This window comes from Anthonomus grandis, chromosome 11 (assembly GCF_022605725.1).
Source record: "Anthonomus grandis grandis chromosome 11, icAntGran1.3, whole genome shotgun sequence".
Taxonomy (NCBI): domain Eukaryota; kingdom Metazoa; phylum Arthropoda; class Insecta; order Coleoptera; family Curculionidae; genus Anthonomus; species Anthonomus grandis.
In genome coordinates, this window is record NC_065556.1 from 21,327,184 (window position 1) to 21,349,867 (window position 22,684).

General features: G+C 31.8%; 1 protein-coding gene across 1 annotated transcript in view; it reads left to right on the top strand.

Moving 5' to 3' along the window:
- LOC126741918 (exportin-1) overlaps positions 1-21,234 on the top strand; it is a 43,893-nt gene extending 22,659 nt beyond the window's left edge. Inside the window, exons 7-10 of the mRNA XM_050448395.1 lie at positions 742-903; positions 968-1,207; positions 6,843-7,049; positions 7,164-21,234. Coding sequence (XP_050304352.1) covers positions 742-903; positions 968-1,207; positions 6,843-7,049; positions 7,164-7,310 — 756 coding nt within the window. The 3' untranslated portion in view covers positions 7,311-21,234. The remainder of the gene's footprint in view (positions 1-741; positions 904-967; positions 1,208-6,842; positions 7,050-7,163) is intronic.
- Positions 21,235-22,684: the final 1,450 nt, after the last annotated feature.

Below are 22,684 nucleotides of genomic sequence, written 5' to 3' on the forward strand. Positions count from 1 at the left end.
ATTATAGACTTCTTATATTCATAGGAGTAAAGAGGAGTGAAAAAACTGATCTACCTTCTTTAAATAATTAAATTTAAATGTTTAGACTTGGTATATTTTTTTGTTAAAAGTCATTATTTTAATGAAGCGTTCTTTATTTTCGTCCTATATTGCCCATGTTTAACAGTAAAATTTGCTTCGTTTACATTTTTCCACTCTGGTAAGCGATCATATCAGCTATATTAAATACAATATGAAGTAGATTAACCCCGATACAACGCCATCACTTAGAATAAAGACGGACATATAAAATTATTTGTGTTGACAAAGAAAGAGAATCAAAATGTTTGCATAATATTGTCTCAGTAACTTCTTAGTAACTAGCACTACACAATTACTACTCTATGACATCCCGAAAACCACTATGGGACGTTAAAAAGAAGTTCCCGGGACGTTAGAATTACGTATTTGCTACAGCAAAATCGTGCAAAACGGTGCCTAAACGGTTCCCGCGACTAGTAACCACAACTTTAAAGTGTTCTTTATACTCGCGCTTACGTAGCTGTTGCCAAAAATGCTAGTTGGGATATTCCTTACCATACAAAAGGTAATTTGGCAAACATTTTCAAAATGCAAAAATTTAATGTGGTTCCTATAAGAAAAAACACCATCATGTGTGAGTGTAATTATAAATCACAGAAGTGTAATGCATAAGTGCTAATTATTTTAAAATCGTATAAACCTGACCAATTTGCCCATTAGGTCCCGAAAATATTCGACGCGGTCTTCGAGTGCACCTTGGAAATGATCAACAAAGATTTCGAGCAGTTCCCCGAGCACCGAACCTATTTCTTCTTGCTGCTACAAGCCGTCAACACTCATTGTTTCGCCGCATTTTTGAGTATACCTCCCACACAATTTAAGGTAAGAACTTATTTCTTTCTCGTTCATTTACTTTTGATAGTAATTATATAATATAATATTGCAGCTCGTCCTGGACAGTATAATCTGGGCTTTCAAGCACACAATGCGAAACGTCGCGGAGACCGGTCTACAAATTTTACTAAAATTACTGCAAAACGTCGAGGAACACGAGGCGGCCGCACCCAGTTTTTATCAGACTTATTTGACCGACATTTTACAGCACGTTTTCTCGGTTGTTACCGATACGTCTCACACCGCTAGTTTGAGCATGCACGCCACTATTTTGGCTTATATCTTTTCACTGGTAAGTTATATTTTTAATTAACACCTAATATACAAAGTAAAGAAAATGGACATTGCAACAATGTTTGATACCATACTTAAACGTGAATCTTCTATTATCTTAAGAAAAGAAATAAAACTACAGCAATTTTTGCAGCTTTGCCTACGTTTCGGTTTTTCTTGGAAACGGAAAATGGCTAATTCTTTAATGTCTAGAAAGATCTGTTTAATTTTCGGTGTTTAATTTGCAAAATGCTTAGTATATTGAATATATTTAGTACGATAGTCACAAAAAATACCCTTTTCTTTTCATTATGAAAATGATTTTTAAAATTACTTGTTGCTCCATCGGATATAATTGTCATTTTCTCAGGATTTTTTTTTTGTAAATCTCATTAATTTTTTACAGTTATATTCTATGTTTGCCAAGTATTTGTAATAATTTTTTTTCATATTTGCCAGGTTTTTGAAGCCATATGTTACATCTCCCTTTTCTATGTCTTCCAACTATTATAGGAAAGAAGAGTCATGTTCCATACAACTAAAAAAGTATCCAAATGATTTAGTATTAGCCTATTCCCATTTCAAAACGACCAGGACATGATTTTAATTTTCATTGAATTTTTCCGGCTTCTCGCTATTTTTTTTAAAGGCAAAAATCGATATTTTACACCTGAAATAATCACATTTTCTTAAGTGTGCTTTGCTTTATCAAAAGTAAATAACATGGATTTTGACAGTTGAACATTCGAAATGACCAGAATGAATGACACTATTGTATCGGCAGTTCTGCAATTCTCATCAAAAAAAATCTTTTCCACAAAAGTGCAATTTTCTTTAAATCGACTATCTCAAAGTGTTTTTTTTTCTAGTGTACTTGTTAGTGTAGCAAATTGTAAAGTTTTCCTCGACCATAACGCTTCGTGTAGAAGTTTCAGTTTGTTTATTCATAATATTACACAATAATGTGCTTTTATATGTCAAAGAGAGTAATATATTTTTTCTAAAATTACAATGAAATTAAAATAAAATAAAAAAAGGCAGTTTACAAATTTCAATATAACAAAACTGATTCCATGTAAACTACCGTAAATAAAATACAAAAAGAAACAGCTTACACAATATACTACAACTATATAATATTAAAATCATTGTCGAGGTATTGAATGGAGTAAAAGATTTTTATTAATAGGTATTTTTTCAAAGTAGCTTTTAATTTTAAAGCAGTAATAACTGGTGTAAATGATGGTAATAAGATCTAACAAGACTGGTACAACACATACATATACAGTAGTGGCCAAAAGTAGATAGACAAAGTATTATTATCATATAATTGTTTAAAGATTTACGCACAGGTCCCCTAGATTTTAAATTATTGTTATTTGTAAGGCGGTCTTTAAAAAGATGCCAATAAATTTCAGTTAAATATTTTGCTTGCTATCAGATAAAGCAATAATATAAATATAGCTGGTCAAAAGTAGATAGACAAAAATAATTTTGGAATTATTTTTTTGTCTAGATATTTATAAAATAAAATTAGTATAGTATTGCTTCTCTTTAACTCAAGGTGCAAGCAACATGCCACGCGGAATTAGATTCTCTCTTGATTTAAGACAACGCATTATTAATTCATATCGCGCGGGTGATCGTCAAATTGATATTGCTCGTAGATTTGATGTTAAAAGAAAAGCTGTTTGAGCAATTATTAAAAGATATGAAAGGACAGGATCATTAGAGCCAAGAAATAAATCTGGTCGACCAAAAAAAATGGACATTAGAGCTGTACGCAAATTAAAACAAATTAGCCAGAATAACCCTTTCATGTCTTCTCGTCAAATTCAGATAGAATTACAGCCTCTAGGGATTTGTAATGTGTCCTCAAGGACTGTAAGACGAAGGTTGGTAAAAGAGAATCTATTTGCACGTAGGCCAGCAAAAAAATCATTGCTTTCAAAAAATAATCGCTTAGCCCGATTGGAATTTGCCCGTCAGCATATACACTGGACAAAGCATGAATGGGAACGTGTTTGCGGGAGCGACGAATCTAAGTCTGTCAATATGTTAGACGTCCTTCTGGCCAGCGTTTGAATACCAAGTACACAAAACCCACAGTTAAGCATGGAGGTGGATCGGTGATGGTTTGGGGTTGCTTCTCAGGTTATGGAATGGGCCCGTTACATCGCATAGAGGGCATAGTGGACAGGTTTATGTACAGGGATATTTCAAAATTATGAAGCAATTTTTCGAAGAAGAAAAATACCAGTTTTTAAATGACCATCCCAGTCACCCGATCTTAATCCCATCGAAAATTTATGGGAAATTGTAGATCGTGATATTAGGGATACAAACTATTTAAATAAATGTGAATTATTCGAACGGTTGCAACAGAAATGGAAAAATATTGGTTTTAAACTCATAGACAATCTTATTGAATCAATGCCAGATGTCAGGCTGTAATAGACAATAATGGGTATTTTACAAAATACTAAAATTGTAGATGGTTTAGTTTGTAATTAAAAAGTAATACTTCAAAAAAAAAAACGAGTATTGGTTATTTTTTAAATTTGTCTATCTAATTTCTATATTTCTTATTATTTACCAAATTAGGTGATTGTTTCTAAAGAATGTTTTATTATTTTTATACATGTTTAAGTTGCCCATAATATACTTAAATATCTTTATTATAGAATTTGTATCTCCTTTGATTTTTTTTAAAAAACCATTTGTCTATCTACTTTTGGCCATTACTGTATTTTGCAGATAATTGGTCACATTAAAAAATTAAATACAGTCAGATCAGTGGAAAACCCAAATAAGGTTCCATTTTTACTGATGTTTATTATTTGGGTGAAAAAAGTGGAAAGTTATGTCGTAGTGTCTGATGATTTACCTAACGACTCAATTGAACAAAATTTAAAGACTTGAAAAAAAGATCTCTAAAAAAAACTTTCGGAGAAAATTAAAACTAACTATTCCTTAACATTTTGGGCTATTAGTCAAAAACTGCTTTAGATAAATTAATAATTTTTTTATCCTAATGTACTGAAAACTCTAAAGATTTATTTGAGGTACGAAAGGTCTCTGTGAGCCAAAAATTGGCCGATATATAGCGATTTTGGGTAAGGTTTTATAGTGGCTTTTTCTTTAAAAAAAAAGTACTTCTTTTAGCATAATTTGGAAACTCTTACAGGCATTTCAATGGGGCTGTCACACAAAATGTTAATATTCTATATCAGTATATTATACCAATGTTATGTCTGAAAATATCAATCCTGAATACATTATTTTAAACTCAAGTATTTCAAATCTATGCAATCTATATCTTTTTCATTGCAGTAATATTTGGTATTAAATTTTTATGAAAACATATATATTGTTTTAATATATAATATATTTAAAATTATGAAAGGTATTAAACATGAGTTCTTTATACAATTTGATAGTTTCTTGATGGAAGATGATGCCATCGACAAATCAGCTGCACCTCTATGTATCTCCGAATATGTCACTGAATATAATAATAACGGGAAAAATTGGCAATACTTTGATGGCTATGAGATCTATTAATATGGAAAAACGCTTTTTTCTTAGAAAAATGATTTAAAACGCTTTTAAACGAAGCGTTTGGGGTCGAGAGAAATCTTACAATTTGTTTGTTTAACTGGTGCAGTTTACTACAAAAAAACACTTTTTGAGATATTCGATTTTGAACAAAGTTTGCACTTTTTGTTTTTTGTGGAAAAGAGTTTGCCAATACAATAATAGTGCCATTCATTCTAGATATTTCGAATGTTCAACTTTTAAAATCCATTTACTAATTTTATTTTTAGCAATACAGCCGAACACTGGAAACGAAACGTGACAATAATGTTTTAATTATTTTTAAGATATAATAAAAACATACCTAAACCAAAATATTCTCCACGACATCATAGTATAAACTATATTTTAATAATTTATAGCAAAAATCCTAAGCTTCCTTTATAAAAATTAGCAACCACAAATTTATAGCCAAAAAAAAAATATGTACCTGTGTACCTAAATCTCAAAGAGAAAAAAAACATACAATACAAACAGCAAAGTTAATTGGATAATCCTAAAAACGCTGTTACAACTTCAGCACCAGAGCATACAAATAAATCACAAGATTCTTAGATTCTATTAGCGTTATTACACATTACATACAGGGGTGAATATAAGAGGATATTCGTATTTGCCTTGGTACAGTAAAAAGTTTTAGTATTCCTAGAATTTAATCGTGTTACACAAATATTTAATTTATCTAGCAATTCAGAACAGTCAATACCCCCATGCAGAATTCTATGCAACAACACAACTGAATTTTTGTTTCTTCTGAATTTAAGAGATTCCGCGGAGAATCTAATTAAAAGCAGATTATGTGAAATGCCCTGTGGAGGGTAAAAACCATCAATTTGAAAGGATAAATACTTAAGAAACTAAAGTTATAAGGGATCTGTCCCTATAACGCATATTTCCTGGGACAAAAAACCCAAGAAATTCCAGAATCGGCTGGAATCTGTTAAAATATTCGATTCTACATTTTGAATATATTATGAATTATAAGCTTCTTTCAATTACCTTTTTACTACAGACCTAATATTGCCGAATTCAACTCGATATTGGTGATTATTCGTATTTTTCATTTTTTTATGCAACCTAGCTTTGTGTTTTACATTTTTAATGATATCTTTGGTATATCGGCATCAATATTGGTGTTTATGTATTACGCGAAGTGGAACATAGTTAGCAAATATTTTTTGCAATTTATCGTTAAAGCTTTCTACAGCTAAGTTTATGTCACCGATATCACAGAGAAATTGCCAATCAGTTCTTAGTATCTCATCGTTAGATACGATGAATATCCGCCTTTTTAAAATTATATGATTTTTAATGAGCATGTTCCCTAAAAGACATATTGTTCTTTAACAAATTTATATCAGTTGATAAAGAGAATGATAGGCATCTTGAGCGACAATGGGTAATTCATCTTAGCTGACTCTACATTCAGCCCTACAACACACCAAATCCAACAGCCTATTAGACTGATTTAATACATTATTATGAAAATGTAAATACGTTAATTATTCTCCTAGTTTTTAGATTATTTTTATTAGTATTCTGTAGTTGAAGTTGATTCGTAGGGTTTCTTTAGGGTTCTACTGATTTAGTTTTTAAGTAGTTCATCTTGTTCGATAGCCCCATTTTGGATCCTATTTAGGTTATATTATTGTAAGTCCCTGTAGTTTGAATTTTCTAGAATATGTATACACTTGCTTGCTTTGACTGTCAGTATTCTCCTAAAATTATTGGTCTTTTTCGGCAAAAACAATGAAGATAATTCTAAATATTTTGAAACTGTTCCATCGGGTTTTAAAAAGGACGCGCTTCGTGACAATTCATTCAGTTTTAATTGTTTAGTCAGTTTTTACCTTGGAAACAATTAAACGACAGTCAAGGCGAGTTAGGTTAGTGTTTTTGACGTTGACAATAAAAGTGTGTTCCCGAATTTCGTTACAATATTATGTATCATTTTCATGTAAGTCAATTTTTCTATGGATGTTCCTTGCTACATCCACTTCTTTTGCTCTCATTTAGTAATAAAAAAACTTTATTTTATTACAAACTAATAATTTTAGGTCGAATCTGGAAAGGTTAATTGCCAACTGGGTCGCACGGCGGACAACGTTATGTTCATACAGGAGTTCACTGCGAGCCTTTTAAGGACGGCCTTCCCGCATTTAACCGACAACCAGATCAAGATCATGGTCCAGGGTATGTTTAATTTGGACCAGGATATATCTGCATTTAAGGAGCATCTCAGAGACTTCTTGGTACAAATAAGGGTAAGAAAATAGTTTTTTTTTTAAGTTAAAAACGCGTTTTGTTACGTCACTCCTCATTTCCTCGATACAATTTATGAAATATATGTGTTAAACTTTGAGGTTATGATATTACAGGAATACACCGGGGAGGACGACTCCGATTTATTCTTGGACGAACGCGAGAAGGCGCTGCAGGCGGCACAGGCCGAGAAACGGCGAGTGCAACTCTCCGTTCCCGGTATCCTGAATCCCCACGAGGTCCCCGAGGAGATGCAGGATTAACCCTTAGGGCCCCACCCTAACTATAATAGAACCTTGTAAAGAGTGATTTAACCAGTGTGTTGACCAAAACAAAACAAAAAAACTCATTTGTGTGCTCGGTGGGTATCGACGTTGTTGTGATAAGAGACGAGTGAGGGTGGCGCGTGCGTACGGATGGGTGAATAAGAGTTTTACTAATGGAAGTTTATGGTTAAATTATTTTTTTAATTCGCGCGGTTTAGGGATCAATAGATGAAAGTCCGAACGTGTTGGAACATTAGACGATGTTTTGTCAGATTTATTGGCATCCTCGGGGCTCTAAAATAATTGGAAGCACAAGATACCGAGTTTTCATTTTAAATTATGATGAGATACTACGACTTGAGATGACACAATCTTTTTAAATAAAGATTTTTTCTTATTCGCTTGATAGGTTCGTTCCTTGAATAAAGGTCGAAAAATCGTTTTCGAAATACGAAATTTCTACTTAGCCTAAACCTGTTTTCTATGTGTTAGCAGTACTTAGAGATTTGGCTCTTCTTGATCACTTTTATTTACATATTATCGTGACATTGTTGTTTCTCTCAATTTTCTTTTGATTTTAGATATTTTACCGAAATGCAAATGTTATTGGGTGGTACTAGGTTTTAAATAGTGGCTTGACCTAAATATTAGTTTGATATATCTGATAGTAGCTAGTTTTCAGCCAGATCTTAAAAATTATGTTTGGATCACAAGAAAAACTTGACTATTCCCTACGTTTTAATAGTTACAATAAAGAAAACTCCTAGTCAAGGTCTCACAAGTATGTTAAGGTTATACGTCAGAGATCACTCGTATTTTGCCCATGTGGGCATTATCAGATCAATAAATATATCTTAAAATACGGCATTTTTCGTACCCCATTAAAACTTAAACCAAGAAATTGTATAAAGGATTAAAATATACACTATCGGACAAAAGTAGAGCAACAACTTGTACTCGACAAAGTTTAATTTTAGATAGGTCAACAAAGAGCATTTAACACATAATAATTACTAGAAGTATTATCTTAAAGCCTTTAGACTATTCATTCATTTTGCCTACTTTGCCACTTTGTAGTATCTCAGATATTAAATAAAAACAATTTCTCTTTCGGTATTTTTTGTTACGATTTTACTCACTGTATCCCGGACGAGGTTTGTTAATATATTAGACGAAACGTCTCTTAATTTAAACACCTTTATGCTTTTACTTATTGATCGTTAAAAAAAAAAGGAAAACACAATTTTTTGTTTTGTAACTAGTTAAGTGATCTGCTAAGAGTTAAACAGTTTTGTTTTCGATGTGAATGTAAGGCGACTTTAATTAATAAACAATTAGTTTAGCGATTTATTATTCTTTGTTTACAATGCATTTGGATATTTGTAATATATTAATATTAAATAAAAGTAGGTTATCGTTCTAAGCAGATATTACTTTAATGGGGGCAGTGAGACGAACGTTTTATAAAATTATTTTTTTTTTACATAATGACAGAGAAAAATTTAATTTAATAGCTATTTTAAAAGAACTGTTGCTGTAAACACAGGTAAGTTGACCCATAACGTTTTAATTTATTCAAATTTAACTCAAAACAATATTTAAGTCACAAAACGTCGTAGTGTCTCTAAAAGACATTTTATATTGCAAAAATAATAAATAATAAAAAACTAAATTTCTTAAAAATAAGGTCGTAAAATTTCTTATGACGGATTGGTAGGTAGGCTCCCATTTCCTGACGAATATTTTGTTTGAAGTGCTTTAGGGAAGTTAATGGTTTATTGATGTAAACTTTAGATTTGAGGAAACGCCAACAGGAGAAAGTCCATAGGAGTCAAATTAGGTCTGTGTGGAGGCCAATATGGCAATGTCATTCTTGAAATTAATTTACCTGGAAAAAAATTACGAACTCGTGGCAGAGATTGCACGTGTGGCCTTTGCAAATGTGAATTTGGCAATTGTGGACTTTGCTCCATCCTATTGGTTCTTTGGTTATAGTCAAGAACATTCTGAAGTTTTGGAAAAAAAAGCACATAACGTCTAGGATTCATCTTCAAAAAATTATAGACCCTTAGTAGGCGAATCAACAGGTTTCTGATGTTTACATTTGAATTGTTCATTTCAAAAACCACGTAAGTCAAAAAAATATAATTTTCAGGAAACATAAAAAACTGATTATTTAAAAAAGTATGTTTTTTTAGTAGAAATAAATATTTTTTATTTGAAGTGATTAGTTACCAAAAGCAAGGGCATCGAGAAAAAATCCAGAAAACTAGAATTTGTTGTTAAAAAAAATTAAATAAAAATTTTGACTTATGTTATTTTTGCACGGAGAAAATTTGTTAAATTCTTTTTTGCATTTTTCGGGAGATATAAACTAAAAATTACATGTTCAAAATATTTGTTCAAAAATAATTATAAATTCAAAAAAAAAACAGGTTAAATAATATTTAGGGTACATAGTCAAAATCTTCGTCATTCTCGACATTCTCTTGGAAATCTTGCTCTTCTCCTGTTGGCCATCGAAAAATTTCCTCATAAAATGGCATATGCTGTTGAAGTATGCTATTTCTGACTTGTTTGATGTTTTCAATTTTTTTGGGATTTATGGGAACGTGGCCCAATGGATAAGCCTGCTTCTCTGGTAAAGATATTTCCATAGCTTTGTTTCTAACCAACTGGAACGTATGTCTACTTAAGCCATCAATGAACTGTCTGGTAACAATGGCTCCTTTTTTATTCCTATCATATTCAAAGGACATATACGTAGATGGAGAAAATGACTGCTTATTTTCTTTTGGAACGTGCCGTCCAAAACTCTCATCTGATAGGCATGGTCTCTTATAGTAGGTAGGCCACCATTTTGAAAAATTCATGACTTCACGCGTTGACAACAAAAATACGAAAAAGCTTGGGTTTGCCTCTGAGTAATGAGTTCTCTTTCGAGGGAAATCCATAATATGATCGTGTATTTCTTTTAAAATTTTAGGCCGTGTAGTATTGGCCTTGGGATGTTGGCCTCGTTTGTCATGAGGAGTTTCCGATCTAACAAGTAGGTCGCATAGGCGTCTTACTCGGTTTTCTGTTATGCCAAAAATGGAGATAAAAGCTTTCTTGCATACGACTTTATTTTTCAATTTTGTAACGATGAAATATTTGAAAGCATAACGGGGTCCGGTAGCACGTGGCGGCAAAACTTTTCCTTTACAGTTGATATGTTCAAGCCCCTTAACTTTTGATTTCTTGATAATATTCCTTTTGTATGATTCTGGTCGCTGTTGCCTCTTTTTCAGAGGTTCTGGTCGATCTTCTATTTCACTACTTGAACTATCGGACATTTTTCGACGATATTTACGTATCAAAATAAAAAATTACGTTACGACTACTAACAGTCAACGACAAACTGAGAATGTAAACAACTAAGAATAGCCACACAGAAGAAACGTTATGATGACGCCCCCACTCTTGATAAGATAATCGTTGCAAAAACAACATAAGTAATTGACTAATTTGGTTTTTGCAGTGAATTCTGAAATTGGAGTCGGTTCATTTTTATATCGGTATATTTGACTTGCGTGGTTTTTGCCTATAACGTGTAGGAACACATGACAAGCCGTTTCATGGCAAAAACGACATATTGGAAAAATTGACTTATGTGGTTTTTGAAATGAGCGATTCATTTGGGATTGGTTGTTCATTAAGGTGGATGTGAGCTTCATCCGAAAATAAGTTCTTGGTAACCTGTCAATCATTGGTTTACGAATTGTACCATCGTGCCGAAAAAAAATTGGTACATTCAAATTTAGGCAGGGAATGGTCTCCTAGTCTATTATAGTAAATCGTATTTCTTGAATATGGTATGCATATTTACGCAATATGAATTTTTGGAATCTTAATAATTACATATTTAAATAATAATATTGATACAAAACTTTTTTATTTTTCGATATTTATTTTTATTTGGAACACATTTTATGCATAAACCAAAACTAACTAATATCTTTTTTGATAATATGAAATAAAAAATTATTAATACTTAGTAAGAGCACCGTCGTTATCAATTACAGCTTGCAAACGTCGTGGCATACTTAACACGTTAACTGCCATGTGTACCACCAGTGGACACAGAACTTCTTACCTTCCAAGCCATGTGTACATGGGGCGGCCACATTAAGCGTTGATTGAAATGTATGTATGGATTGGTCTGGCGTAGGAAATAGTTTGTTTGAGAATGGCTCGGGAATATTTTTGTTTTTCGAAATAATATGACACAAAATATTGACGTTTTTAAATGATACGTTTATTTTTTCAATGGGCAGTAATTTAACATGTAAAATTGTTATTTATAATTATAAAATAAACAAACTAATTTTAAAAATAAAATACTTCAAAATAAAAAGATAATTTTATATTTTTAAAAACGTGTTTTTGGAAAAAACGGTCCTTACAAATAAAAATATTTTCGTCACAACCTAATACGTAGGAAAATCTTTTGGTATTTTTTACAGCATAATTACGCCCCTGTTCTTGTGAGTTTTTTTCGTAGCAATATCTGCACCTGCCTCTTTTTAGCTTTTTCTCATTATCTGTCTTTTCGGAAACTTTGTGCTCTTTTGAGGGATCTTATTGATAACATCGTCGGATCCAAGTAATTCAAAAAAATGAAGTTAATCCTTACCGCGCATTTGGGTCTGCAAGGCTAGTGAAATTTCAATATTCATTGGTAGAGTGAATGTCGACAAATTTCCTGAAGCTGGTCTCCACTCCGGTCTTTTATCATTGCCTGAAGAATCTATGTCTATATCTAACTGAGCAGATGTTTAAGGCTCGGAAGTATCTAAAAAAATGGAGGGTAGTGTATAAGATGATAATCATTACTAGGAAGAGAAAATATGAATTTTAGACGTTAAATTTGATATACATAAGTATTCCACTTAGTTTCGTACGCGAGTTAGTATATTGAAACTTTTTACAACACTGTTTTTTTCATTTTAGAAAATAAGCTATGTATAAAAAATGGAATTGCCAAACCTGCTACGTACCTAACTGACGTACATACTTTATCTTTTTCTTTTTAGGGCGGTCTTTTTCAAAACTGCCTGAAGATATCTCGCCGGCCAAATATGTCGTATCCAAATCAGAATCTGAGATATTTGAAAACTCGTCACTCATGTCGAGGTCTCTATAAATCTATTTCTTCTGCTGCAGCCTCCACTGCTTGTTGCATCTCAGTATCAGAAATAATTCTTTTCTTTGCCGCCATTGCTCCTCCAAATTATAGCCCACAAAACAACATGTTTTTACACCGATTTTTATAGAAAGAATGACTGAAGAAGGCAACAAACATAAAATGCACGTGGTATTTGCGCTTCTAGTGAAAACCGTACAACTGCTGCCATCTCTCCAGGAGAATCAACATTGACCTTGTACGTGTCCAGATAAGGTACACATGGCACACGACATCAAAAAATAAAACCTGTACAATCAGGTGCCATGTGTACCACATTTGGACACAGCGTTTTTAAACCAAAAAAAGCAAAAATTACATAAATTTTTACACATGCGTTCGTTTTGATGCACACAGACACTGTTTTTAATAAAAAAGTTACGTGGCCCCTAGGACCCGGTAATTTTTTTTTTTATTGGGACTGGCAGTTAACGTGTTAAAATTAAGTTTCTGATATATTCTTCGATTATTTGGTCCCATGCGTCATCTATCGTTAGGCGTAATTCATTCTGATTTCTAGGTCTACAGTTATCTTGATATACATATATTTTGCCATTTTAACCCAAGTTTTCAATTGGATTGATATCGAGGGCCACGGTAAAACTTGAATTCGTCTTTCGTCTAGTTAGTTTTAAACTATATGGGCAGTATCTATAGGAGCATTATCATGTTGGAAGATAAAATCTTGCCCATAGACTACACCAACTGATGGTACCATATCATTGTTGGATATTGCAATATCCTAAGGCATTAAGCCTTCCCTGCACTATTTGACAAACGCGTGGTCCTCTAAAACTAATCCAGGCCCAAACGTTTATACTAAAACGTCAACTTTGAGTAGTCTTATGAGTATGTCCTTCATCATATCTGGTACTCGAAGGCCTGTAAAGGCGGATTTTGCCATTATTGCACGACTGAAAGGTTTTTTCATCCGAAAATATTACCGTTTCCCATATGTTGTTTTGGTGTGCATATTGATGGGCAAATTGTAATATTCTCTGTTTGTTTGCTTCAGTTAAAAATATTTTATTTGTTGCACAGCAACTTTTAATTTCCGAATTTCTTATCCTACCAGATTTTCTATACTACGAGCTGTATTGGCAGAACCAGGAAAATGCGTATCTACTTTTGCCTTTATTGCTGTTTCAAACGGACTGTTTCTTAGAAAGCCAGAAAACTCTATCTTGAATGTCGTTTGAAATTTTTGGTCGACTAGAACCTGGATTTCTTACAATAGCTCCATATTCTGCAATTTTTGCCTTAGCTAAGGAAACGGTATTTTTACTAATGCCCAATTCTTTTGCGACTCTTCTTATAGGAACTGCATCCATGAGACGAGTGTTTATTATTGCTTTTTCTTGAGGAGATAATGCGGGCATTTCGAAAAAACGATTTTGTTGACGCCGCTGTCAGAAAGTTAAATTAACTTTGACAACATCAAAATAGATTATTCTAATAGACCAAGAGTACCTCTGAATAACATCCTTGGGTTTTAATTCTAGCACCAATTATTGAATGTTATCTGGGTGTAACTTTAGGTGCATCTAGTATGGCGGCTTTTATATGAGCTAAGATATATGCTCAATAGCATATATCTTAACTGAATGACATCTCTGAAATTAATTGATTTTTTGTTTGAGATTTGAGTTTGAGACTAATTCTAGTTTATCAGTGTAATTGAAAGAATTTATATCAAGGAACACGCGGGAGAGAAAAAGTTGAAATTTGGGAACTGTGATTTTTTTGCGAGAAGGAAAGTCTAGTAAGAAAATGATTTCTTCAATAGATGGAATATTTAGTCTTGAATGCACTTATGATAGAGAGCTAATGTTTGGTATATTTTGATTGTCATCGTTTTTATATTAAGTGAGCTACTAAAGAATCTGGTGACAACGAGAGATAAAATGTGGAAATTAAAGAGAACAAGAAGTAAGAAAAGTTTAATTTTAATATTCTTGGTACTAGATAATCGAAAATGTAGACATTTCATGGTCCTCTGAAATACAGATCAGATGGTATTGATTAAATTTTTCTTATTTTATTTACGATAAATTCTGGTTAATTAATAAATTGCTAAAGGAGCTCAGTAGTTAATAATATGAAGACTACAGGCGAAAAAGGATGAGGGTCACAAATCCAAAGTTTTGTGCAAAACAGATTTTAAATTTAAAAACCTTCTATTTTCTTGTAGCTTAACTCTTTTTGGAAGATTTATTTTTAAAAGGTTGGCTTGTGTATATGTTTTTACTAAAATAGTTTAAAACTACTAATTTTTTAACATAAGCATCTAGAAAAAAATTTCATTATGGTTATGTACACAAAATCAGGAAAAAAAAGATGACAAAAATTTTTTATTCAGTTACATTTATATTTTCAAAGTAAAGTTGAGCTTCGACACTACAAAAACGTTTTAAATCCTGCAGGTTTTGGTATTTCTTAGCATTGATGGGAATCCTGTTTTCATATTTGAAATTTGGAAGTTCAAATTGTCCTGAAGGTAGATCTAATATACCAACTATATTGTCTGCATTTTTTAATTTGCCTTTGGCTGCTTTTCCTCTCGCTTTTCCTTTTTTGGTAGTTCTCAGTTTTTTTTTGTAGGCACTACGACGCTTGAAATAAAGCCTCCATTGTACGAATCACGATGATCGATCATTCTGGGCTCTTCTTTTTTTTATGAGCAGTTCTCTGATTGGGTGGGTTTCAGAGGGACATTTTGTTACATAATAGTTTGTTAAATGATCAGTCCAGCTTCGAAAAATCTCTTGATCTTCACAGCTAACTACTTTAAAGGGACTTGGTTTAACGCGGGCATTTCGAATGTGATCATTCCAACTGAAAGGAAGTTCGACAAAAACTTTAGAATTGATTAAGCCCATATTACGATCACATTCCATGTAGCTATGTCCTCTAATTGTAAAAACCATTTTTATACACTGAAGTCGGCCTTGTACAACATAATGAAGCATTCGAAACAAAGTATAATTTTGATTCTGTCCACAACACGAATAACAAAAAATCACAAGTTCTTGAACTTCGGGATTCAATTCATTGAGTATGTAATTAAACAGCATAGAAGCAACTTCGTCTGCGCCTTTTTTTGCGGCGGTTTCTGTGTACGTATAAAAAAATGCCTCACCACTGGCTAAAACGTGAATATGAAATAAGTAGAACAATAACTGTCGTTTGTAGTATACATCATTAGTGCTAATGTTTGGCAGTGGCTAGTTTTTTTGATAATCCATAGCAATGGCTTCATGATGGGGGTGTTGTTGAGCTCTTTTGCGTTCGGATCGTTTTCTTTGATAAAAAGCCTCTGCCTTATGGTGAAGTTGATTTGTCACATGTAATGTAGCAAGGTTTGAAGCCTGTGAAGGATCTGCAATTTTTGCTTTATATTCATCGCAACTGCTGCATGTGTCACTGCGCGGGTAACCGAAACTAATATTAAATTTGTTTACAAAGATAGAACGATATGACTCATATGAAATTGGTCTAGTCGGATGTAATTCCTTAAACATTTGGAACATTTTCTTAACGTTTAACTCCTCTGGTAGGTAGGTTTTTTTCGACTTGTGAAGGCTATAGTGTGACTGTCTACCTTTAAATGATCGAATATGAGCAAAGACAGCATTAGTGGTTTCTTGGTGTAACTTGTTTGGTCGATTGGAATGTCGACCACGACCATCTTCACCAACATGTCCGTCTTTAACAAGCTTTTGCTGGATGTTTTGAATGCGCTTCGCTGATATTCCATGTAACGACAGCATTGCCTTGTAGAAAACAGGAATCTCTTTGGCTCCATTATCTCGCATTACTCGAACCTTGAAAGAAATTAACTACTGTAAAAGAGCTAGAACAATAATACAACTTACCTTATATTTGTAGGAGAATGAGTGATAAACTACACCTTCATCGTTAGCTTTTCTTTGGCGCCGTCTTTTAACTGGCTCATGCGAAATGAGACCTGCCAAGTATAAGGTCTGCTCATTATAGGATTTTATTTCATTAAAGTTTTTTGAATTTTTTTTTTCCAAACGGTCTTGAACACCAATTACTTCAAAACATTTTAACCTTGAACATAACTGCTACCAGTTTCATGTGTTTGCAATCTTAGTTTTTTTGACGAGTCAAAAACGCGACCTAATTTTGGCCTTTTTTTAGTAACGCTTGAAGACTCACACTCAGTAATCTTAAACATTCCGTGAAAAACGAGTTAGATATACCACTTTTGCTGATAAAATAAGTATCTCAGATGTTATAGAAGTGAAGTTTGAGCTTCTAAATAACTCTCTTTAAAAATATCTAAGTTATTATATAATAAAAACATGAATCAATTTTTTTGTAATAAATTGACCTGCTAATATAGAGATGATGGCTCATTTTATTCATGAGTTTTTTTTAACTCGATTCAGTTTAAGTGTTTTAGTGAATCAGGCAGAAGTTCCAATTTCTTAAAAGTTATTTAATCCATTTCATAATTTGATAAAAAATTAAAGAATAGGATAAAATATTTTAGTTTGTGTCTAAACTACAAAGCTGAATTTTGATCTAAGATAGAAATGTAGTAAAAGTGAGGCTCTTAATAACTATTTCTAAAAATAATTAAATAAAGAGATAATCAGGAGATCTCCGTTTATGTTCATAGGAAAAAAAATATTTTTGGAATATTAATTTTTATTTCTTTTATAAATATATAGGTAAGAAAAAAAGTACATATCTTGGATTACCAGCAAAAACCCTGACGGGATCATCACGAATGAACTCGTTAATTAGGAAATACCAGTAATCTAAGTTTCTTAGTTTAATGACAGTAAGCTAAACAAATATAAAATGTCTTTTCAGACACCTTGTATATTTTACAGTGAAAAAATCACAGATTTTTAAAAACTTTATGCTACCTTATACTTTAGGGCTTTTTTAAGTTTTAATAAAATATGCCTGGAAATGATAAAAAAAATTTTTGGTACATTTAAAAGTCCATTAAAGATCGAATTGATAATATGGAAAAATGAGTAGCTTAGTTTTATATGGAAGTAAAATAGTGTAAGGTACATTAAAATGACAACATTGCGTTCGTTCCTTTTGAATTGAGAGAAAAAACGACTTAAATTATCCGAACTATCTTAAGCAACCTTTAAAGTTAAATCTGGAGATTTTCCTTTGATTTTGGTACCTGAGCTTTAGTTCACAAATTAGTTGGTCTTTTTACTACTAAACCCAATTTCGGTGTAGGCAATTATTTTTTCCACCTTAATTATTGATTTGATGGGATCAATATTGGTAACTAGCACTGGCAACTACGTTAGTCCAATCTTGAGACTGATAAATGCCTGATGTCTTGACATGAAAAATTTATAGTTTAAACAAGTTTTAGCAGTGATGGACCGAATTTAGTTTAATATTTTTACATTAATCTGTACCAAAATAAACGAAGACCATTCTTTGCGTTAATTTTTAGATGTTTTTAATTATTTTGACTATTAAGGTCATGTCTGGGTCCACCATCAGAGTAAGGATCTCTCTAATGACTATTGGATTTGGACATAGAAAAAGAATAATTATTATTTTAAGTTGTTTAATAAAGCTGCAACCACGTTTTGCCTTCCGAATTTTCAAGAGGGAAAGTTTGAGCTTTAAGGGAAAAAAAAATTGTAATACTCGATTTTCACAGGAAATTGACTTACACTTATTGGCTTCTGAACCTTCCGTATAATAGACAATATGTTCAAAAATTCGTCGTTGTGTGGTATAATTCTAAAATAGTAACTGGAAAATCAACTTTTTATATTATTTCATGGTTTCGTTAAAATTTATTTCTTAAGGCAGTATTTAAAAAAAAAAACTGTCAAGACCTTTCGACTTAGAATGATATTTTTTTTTAATATATCCGCCATTAACAGTATCACTTACTATTAAATATTATTATCATAAAATAATTTTTTCATTGAAATGTTTCGTAACACTTTCGGGTACGGCTTTCCTTGTCTCATACATTGTTTTTGAAGATGGTAGACAATGGTACAGTGAAAACATCTTGTCGGACTTGCATTGTCTTATTTATTTATTGTAACACGACGTTTCGGTTGGTAAGTATCTCCAACCGTTATCAAGTGTAAACTGTTTACACTTGATAACGGTTGGAGATACTTACCAACCGAAACGTCGTGTTACAATAAATAAATAAGACAATGCAAGTCCGACAAGATGTTTTCTCATACATTGTTATTGTCATAAAGTATGTCTTTCTCTACTAAAACGGTTTTTGTATTCCACATTACAAGTGTTCTTTTGCTCTAAAACTGCATAAAATATTATTTATGATCATTTATGTATTTTCTTATTCACCTTTTACCCAATTTTTAGTTTAGTTGCCTTTATAAAAAGGCTAAACTGTCTGTTGTAAGTTGCTTTTCTGTCTGTTGAGCGTTCCGCCATTGAATTCAGCACCCAGGCAAGTCTAGTATGGCCTCATTTTAATTCATAGTTGGTTTATCTAATTTTTTCATTGCTTTTTTCCACCTTTAGTTTAACATTTTAACATTTATAACATTTTTATTTTTTTTCTCTATTTTAAAATATTGTTTATTCATATAAATATAACTGAGATTATCTGACGTTTCGAATTTAATTAGTCATTGTCAATTTTAATTTTTAAATACATTGCAGTACTTTCGACCCGGCGGCAAAGCAATGATATACCATAAACAATTAACAAAAATCTTTAAGCAAAAAAGGAACAATTCTGGAAATGGCTTTCCTTGGCTTGCACATTGTTATTGTCATAAGTCTGTCTTTCTTGTTTTTTTTTTGCCCTACATTGCAGGCGTTTTAATAGGCGACCAATGTGTTTAAGACCGTTGTGTATTTTACACCTTTTACGTTATCGGTATTAGCCTAGTTGTCTATAGAGAAAAATTAATAAATATTACTAGGATTATCGGAGGACGTTTCGAGTTTGAATGGTCGTCATCACTTTTTTTTTAAAATACATCACTGTACTGTTTACCCTCAAAGCAATGTTGTACCATAATAACAAAAATCTCGGCTTTCCTCGTCTTACACATTGCTATTGCCATAATGTCTGCTTTTTTTCTACTAAAACATTTATTAGCAAGGCATGGCCCTATATTTCAGATATTCTTCTAAAATAAACTATTAGAAATGAATGAATAAACAACTACTATTGTTACAATTTATTTATTTTTAAAAAATATTTTAAAAAATCACACTATTTTTATTAATGCATGTTACATGGTTTTTTAATATATACAATCACGAAACTGCTATTCTCTGGATATTTCTACTCACCCTGAATGCATAGAACCGAGTAAATTAAGAATGTTCTTATTCTTCCAGAAACCGCTAATATTTTATGAATATTTAGCTTGGAAGGTTCCAATGTCCCCTGATATCTTGGGAATATATGCATCTTATGGTTATTCTATTAATTAAAATAAAATGTTCTTTTAAGGGCTATTCCGGCCGATATAATTGACTTAGGAACATTGACTTATTTTAGTGCATTATTAATCGAATAAATATTCTTATGTTTATTGGGAAATTTTTGTATGAACTGAGCTCGAAAGATTCAAACGATCCTCTTAATGACGTAAGCATGTGCAACAAAATATTCAATGGATATACTGAAAAATAATAAGAATATTTCAAGGTAACTCCTAGTCATTTACAATAAATAAAATATAATGGCGTTATGTGTTGTATGTGAATATAATATTTGAATAAAATATTTTTTGAATATCGAAATATAGGAATTAGAAAAAATGCTTTGATTTCTATTTTTTTATTTGTGCTTTCATTTTTGCGTCAAAGCTGCCAAACTACCGAGGTAAAAAAATGATCTGCACATATATTTATAGGAAATTAAATTTCCTATAAAACATCTCTCTGAAAATATCTTTAACTACCTCTTTTAGTTTACTTACCTTTATTATATTTTTTTTAAAAGGAATTTAATGCTCTACAAAAAAGATCTCTTTACGTTTTTCTATAAAAATTCTTTAAGTTATTTATAATTTAAGGAAAAATTAAATTATTGTTTTCTTCGTTTTTGAACCAAGTTTTTTTTTCATTTAGTGGAACACGTTAATATTTTGTATCATCTTAATACCTATATTAGTAATAATCTGGTATATCAAGAATTTTATATCCTTGCCTAAGAAAATTGACAGAAGCATAATATTATATAAAAAAAAACTAATTAAAGTAGTGCTTATACTAGTTGCGTATGTATATAAGTTCCAGATATTTATTAGAAATTACTAATAAGAAATGAGTCTTTATATTAGCAAAGTATATTTTAAAAATAGGAGTTTCCTGATTTTAATTAATAACCGCATTATTCACCCATCCGTTCTCAAAATAACGCAAAGAAAACACGGATTTTAATGGCCTGCTCACCAGCCCAAAATAGAGCTTTATGGTGGTCAATTTGTTAAGAACGATATTTTTCTATTCGATGTATCATCCCCTTAACGTGTAGTTTTAGTTTCACCGCAGTAAAAATGTTCCGTGTGAGAATATTATATATGTAACTACATACATCTTGCTGAGATGCTTTTAATTTTTTTCTTTTGTATTTTCTTTCTTTTTTTTTATCATCGATTTTGTTTGTTTAGGATCCTGTATAGAAAAAAGCTGTTGAGTTAGTAATAAAAAGAAATTGTTTCTTCAATAGTTTTTTTTTTGCTTTTTTATTTCGTCCCTTTCCCCACTTAATTGTCCTCCAGAAAAAAGGGTTTTCTTGCTTTTCTGTGTCTTTTATTATCAGTTCTGTTTGTTTAGTGTCCTTTATAGGCAAAAACGTTGAGTTAGTACTAAAAAATGGGCTTTTCAATGCTTCATACACTTTTTATTTAGTTTCTTAGCAACTGATGAGAATTATATTCAATTATTGACAATAAATTATATTCCTTATCAAAAAACCACCCCAAATATCTGTTTCCCATTCACCTACATTTAGTATAGGAAACTACTTTGCCGCTCTTTTATGCCGTTGTCACTTTTGCCTATGAGGTGTCGCCCGAAACGAATGACGAGTATATTTTTCGAATATGTAGACCCCATTTGACGACGTTGTCAGGCTGTGCAAAAAATAAGATGTTTGGTTTGTTTTTGTTAAATAGGAATAATTTAACTTTTAGGGCTGGATGATATTTAAAAAAATAGTGACAGTGTTGTCAAGATTATCGTTGTTACCAAGATATAGATCTTAGGAGAGGCAAAATCTTTTTTGGCCGGTTTTTCGGACATATCCCTGTCTTAGTTTTTTAATATCCTTAGTATCATTCTAAAATTGTGTTTTTCTATTGCAATTTATCCAATTACGTATGAAAACACTCATGTTATAAAAATTCTTCGCCTATATTTAAACTGCGTCCAAGATTAGGTCTTAGGAGAGGCAAAATCTCGTCTTTTTGGCCGTTTTTTCGGCCATATCCGTCTCAGCTTTTTAATATTCTCGGGATCATTCTAAAATTGTGTTTTTTTTTTTGCAGTTTATCCAATTATATAAGAAAACACTCATTTTATAAAAATTGTTCGTTTATCTTTAAACTGCATCCAAGATTTAGGCCTTAAGAGGGGCAAAATCTCGTCTTTTTGGCCGTTTTTTCCTTCATATCCCTGTCTCAGCTCTTTAATATCCTCGGGATCATTCTAGAATTGTGTTTTTTCATTGCGGTTTATTCAATTACGTAGGAAAACACTAATTTTATAAAAATTCATTGCTTATTTTTAAACTGCGTCCAAGATATTATAGGTCTTAGGAGAGGCAAAATCTCGACTTTTTGGCCGGTTTTTCGGACATATCCCTATCTCAGTTCCTTAATATCCTCGGTGTCATTTTAAAATTGTGTTTTCCTATTGCACTTTATCCAGTTACGTAGGAAAACACGCATTTTATAAAAATTCTTCGTTTATTTTTAAACTGCGTCCAAGATATACATAGGCCCTATGAAAATATCTTGAGTGGCTACGATGTTATTCCCAAAATGAATAATGCAATTTAATAAAAATCTTGATGCGTTTTAACAGATCAATTTTAATGGTTCTTGGACCTTGTTTGCTATAATCGCCTTTAACTCAAGTAATTGTTGAGATACAAGAGTCGTTCTTATACGAAATG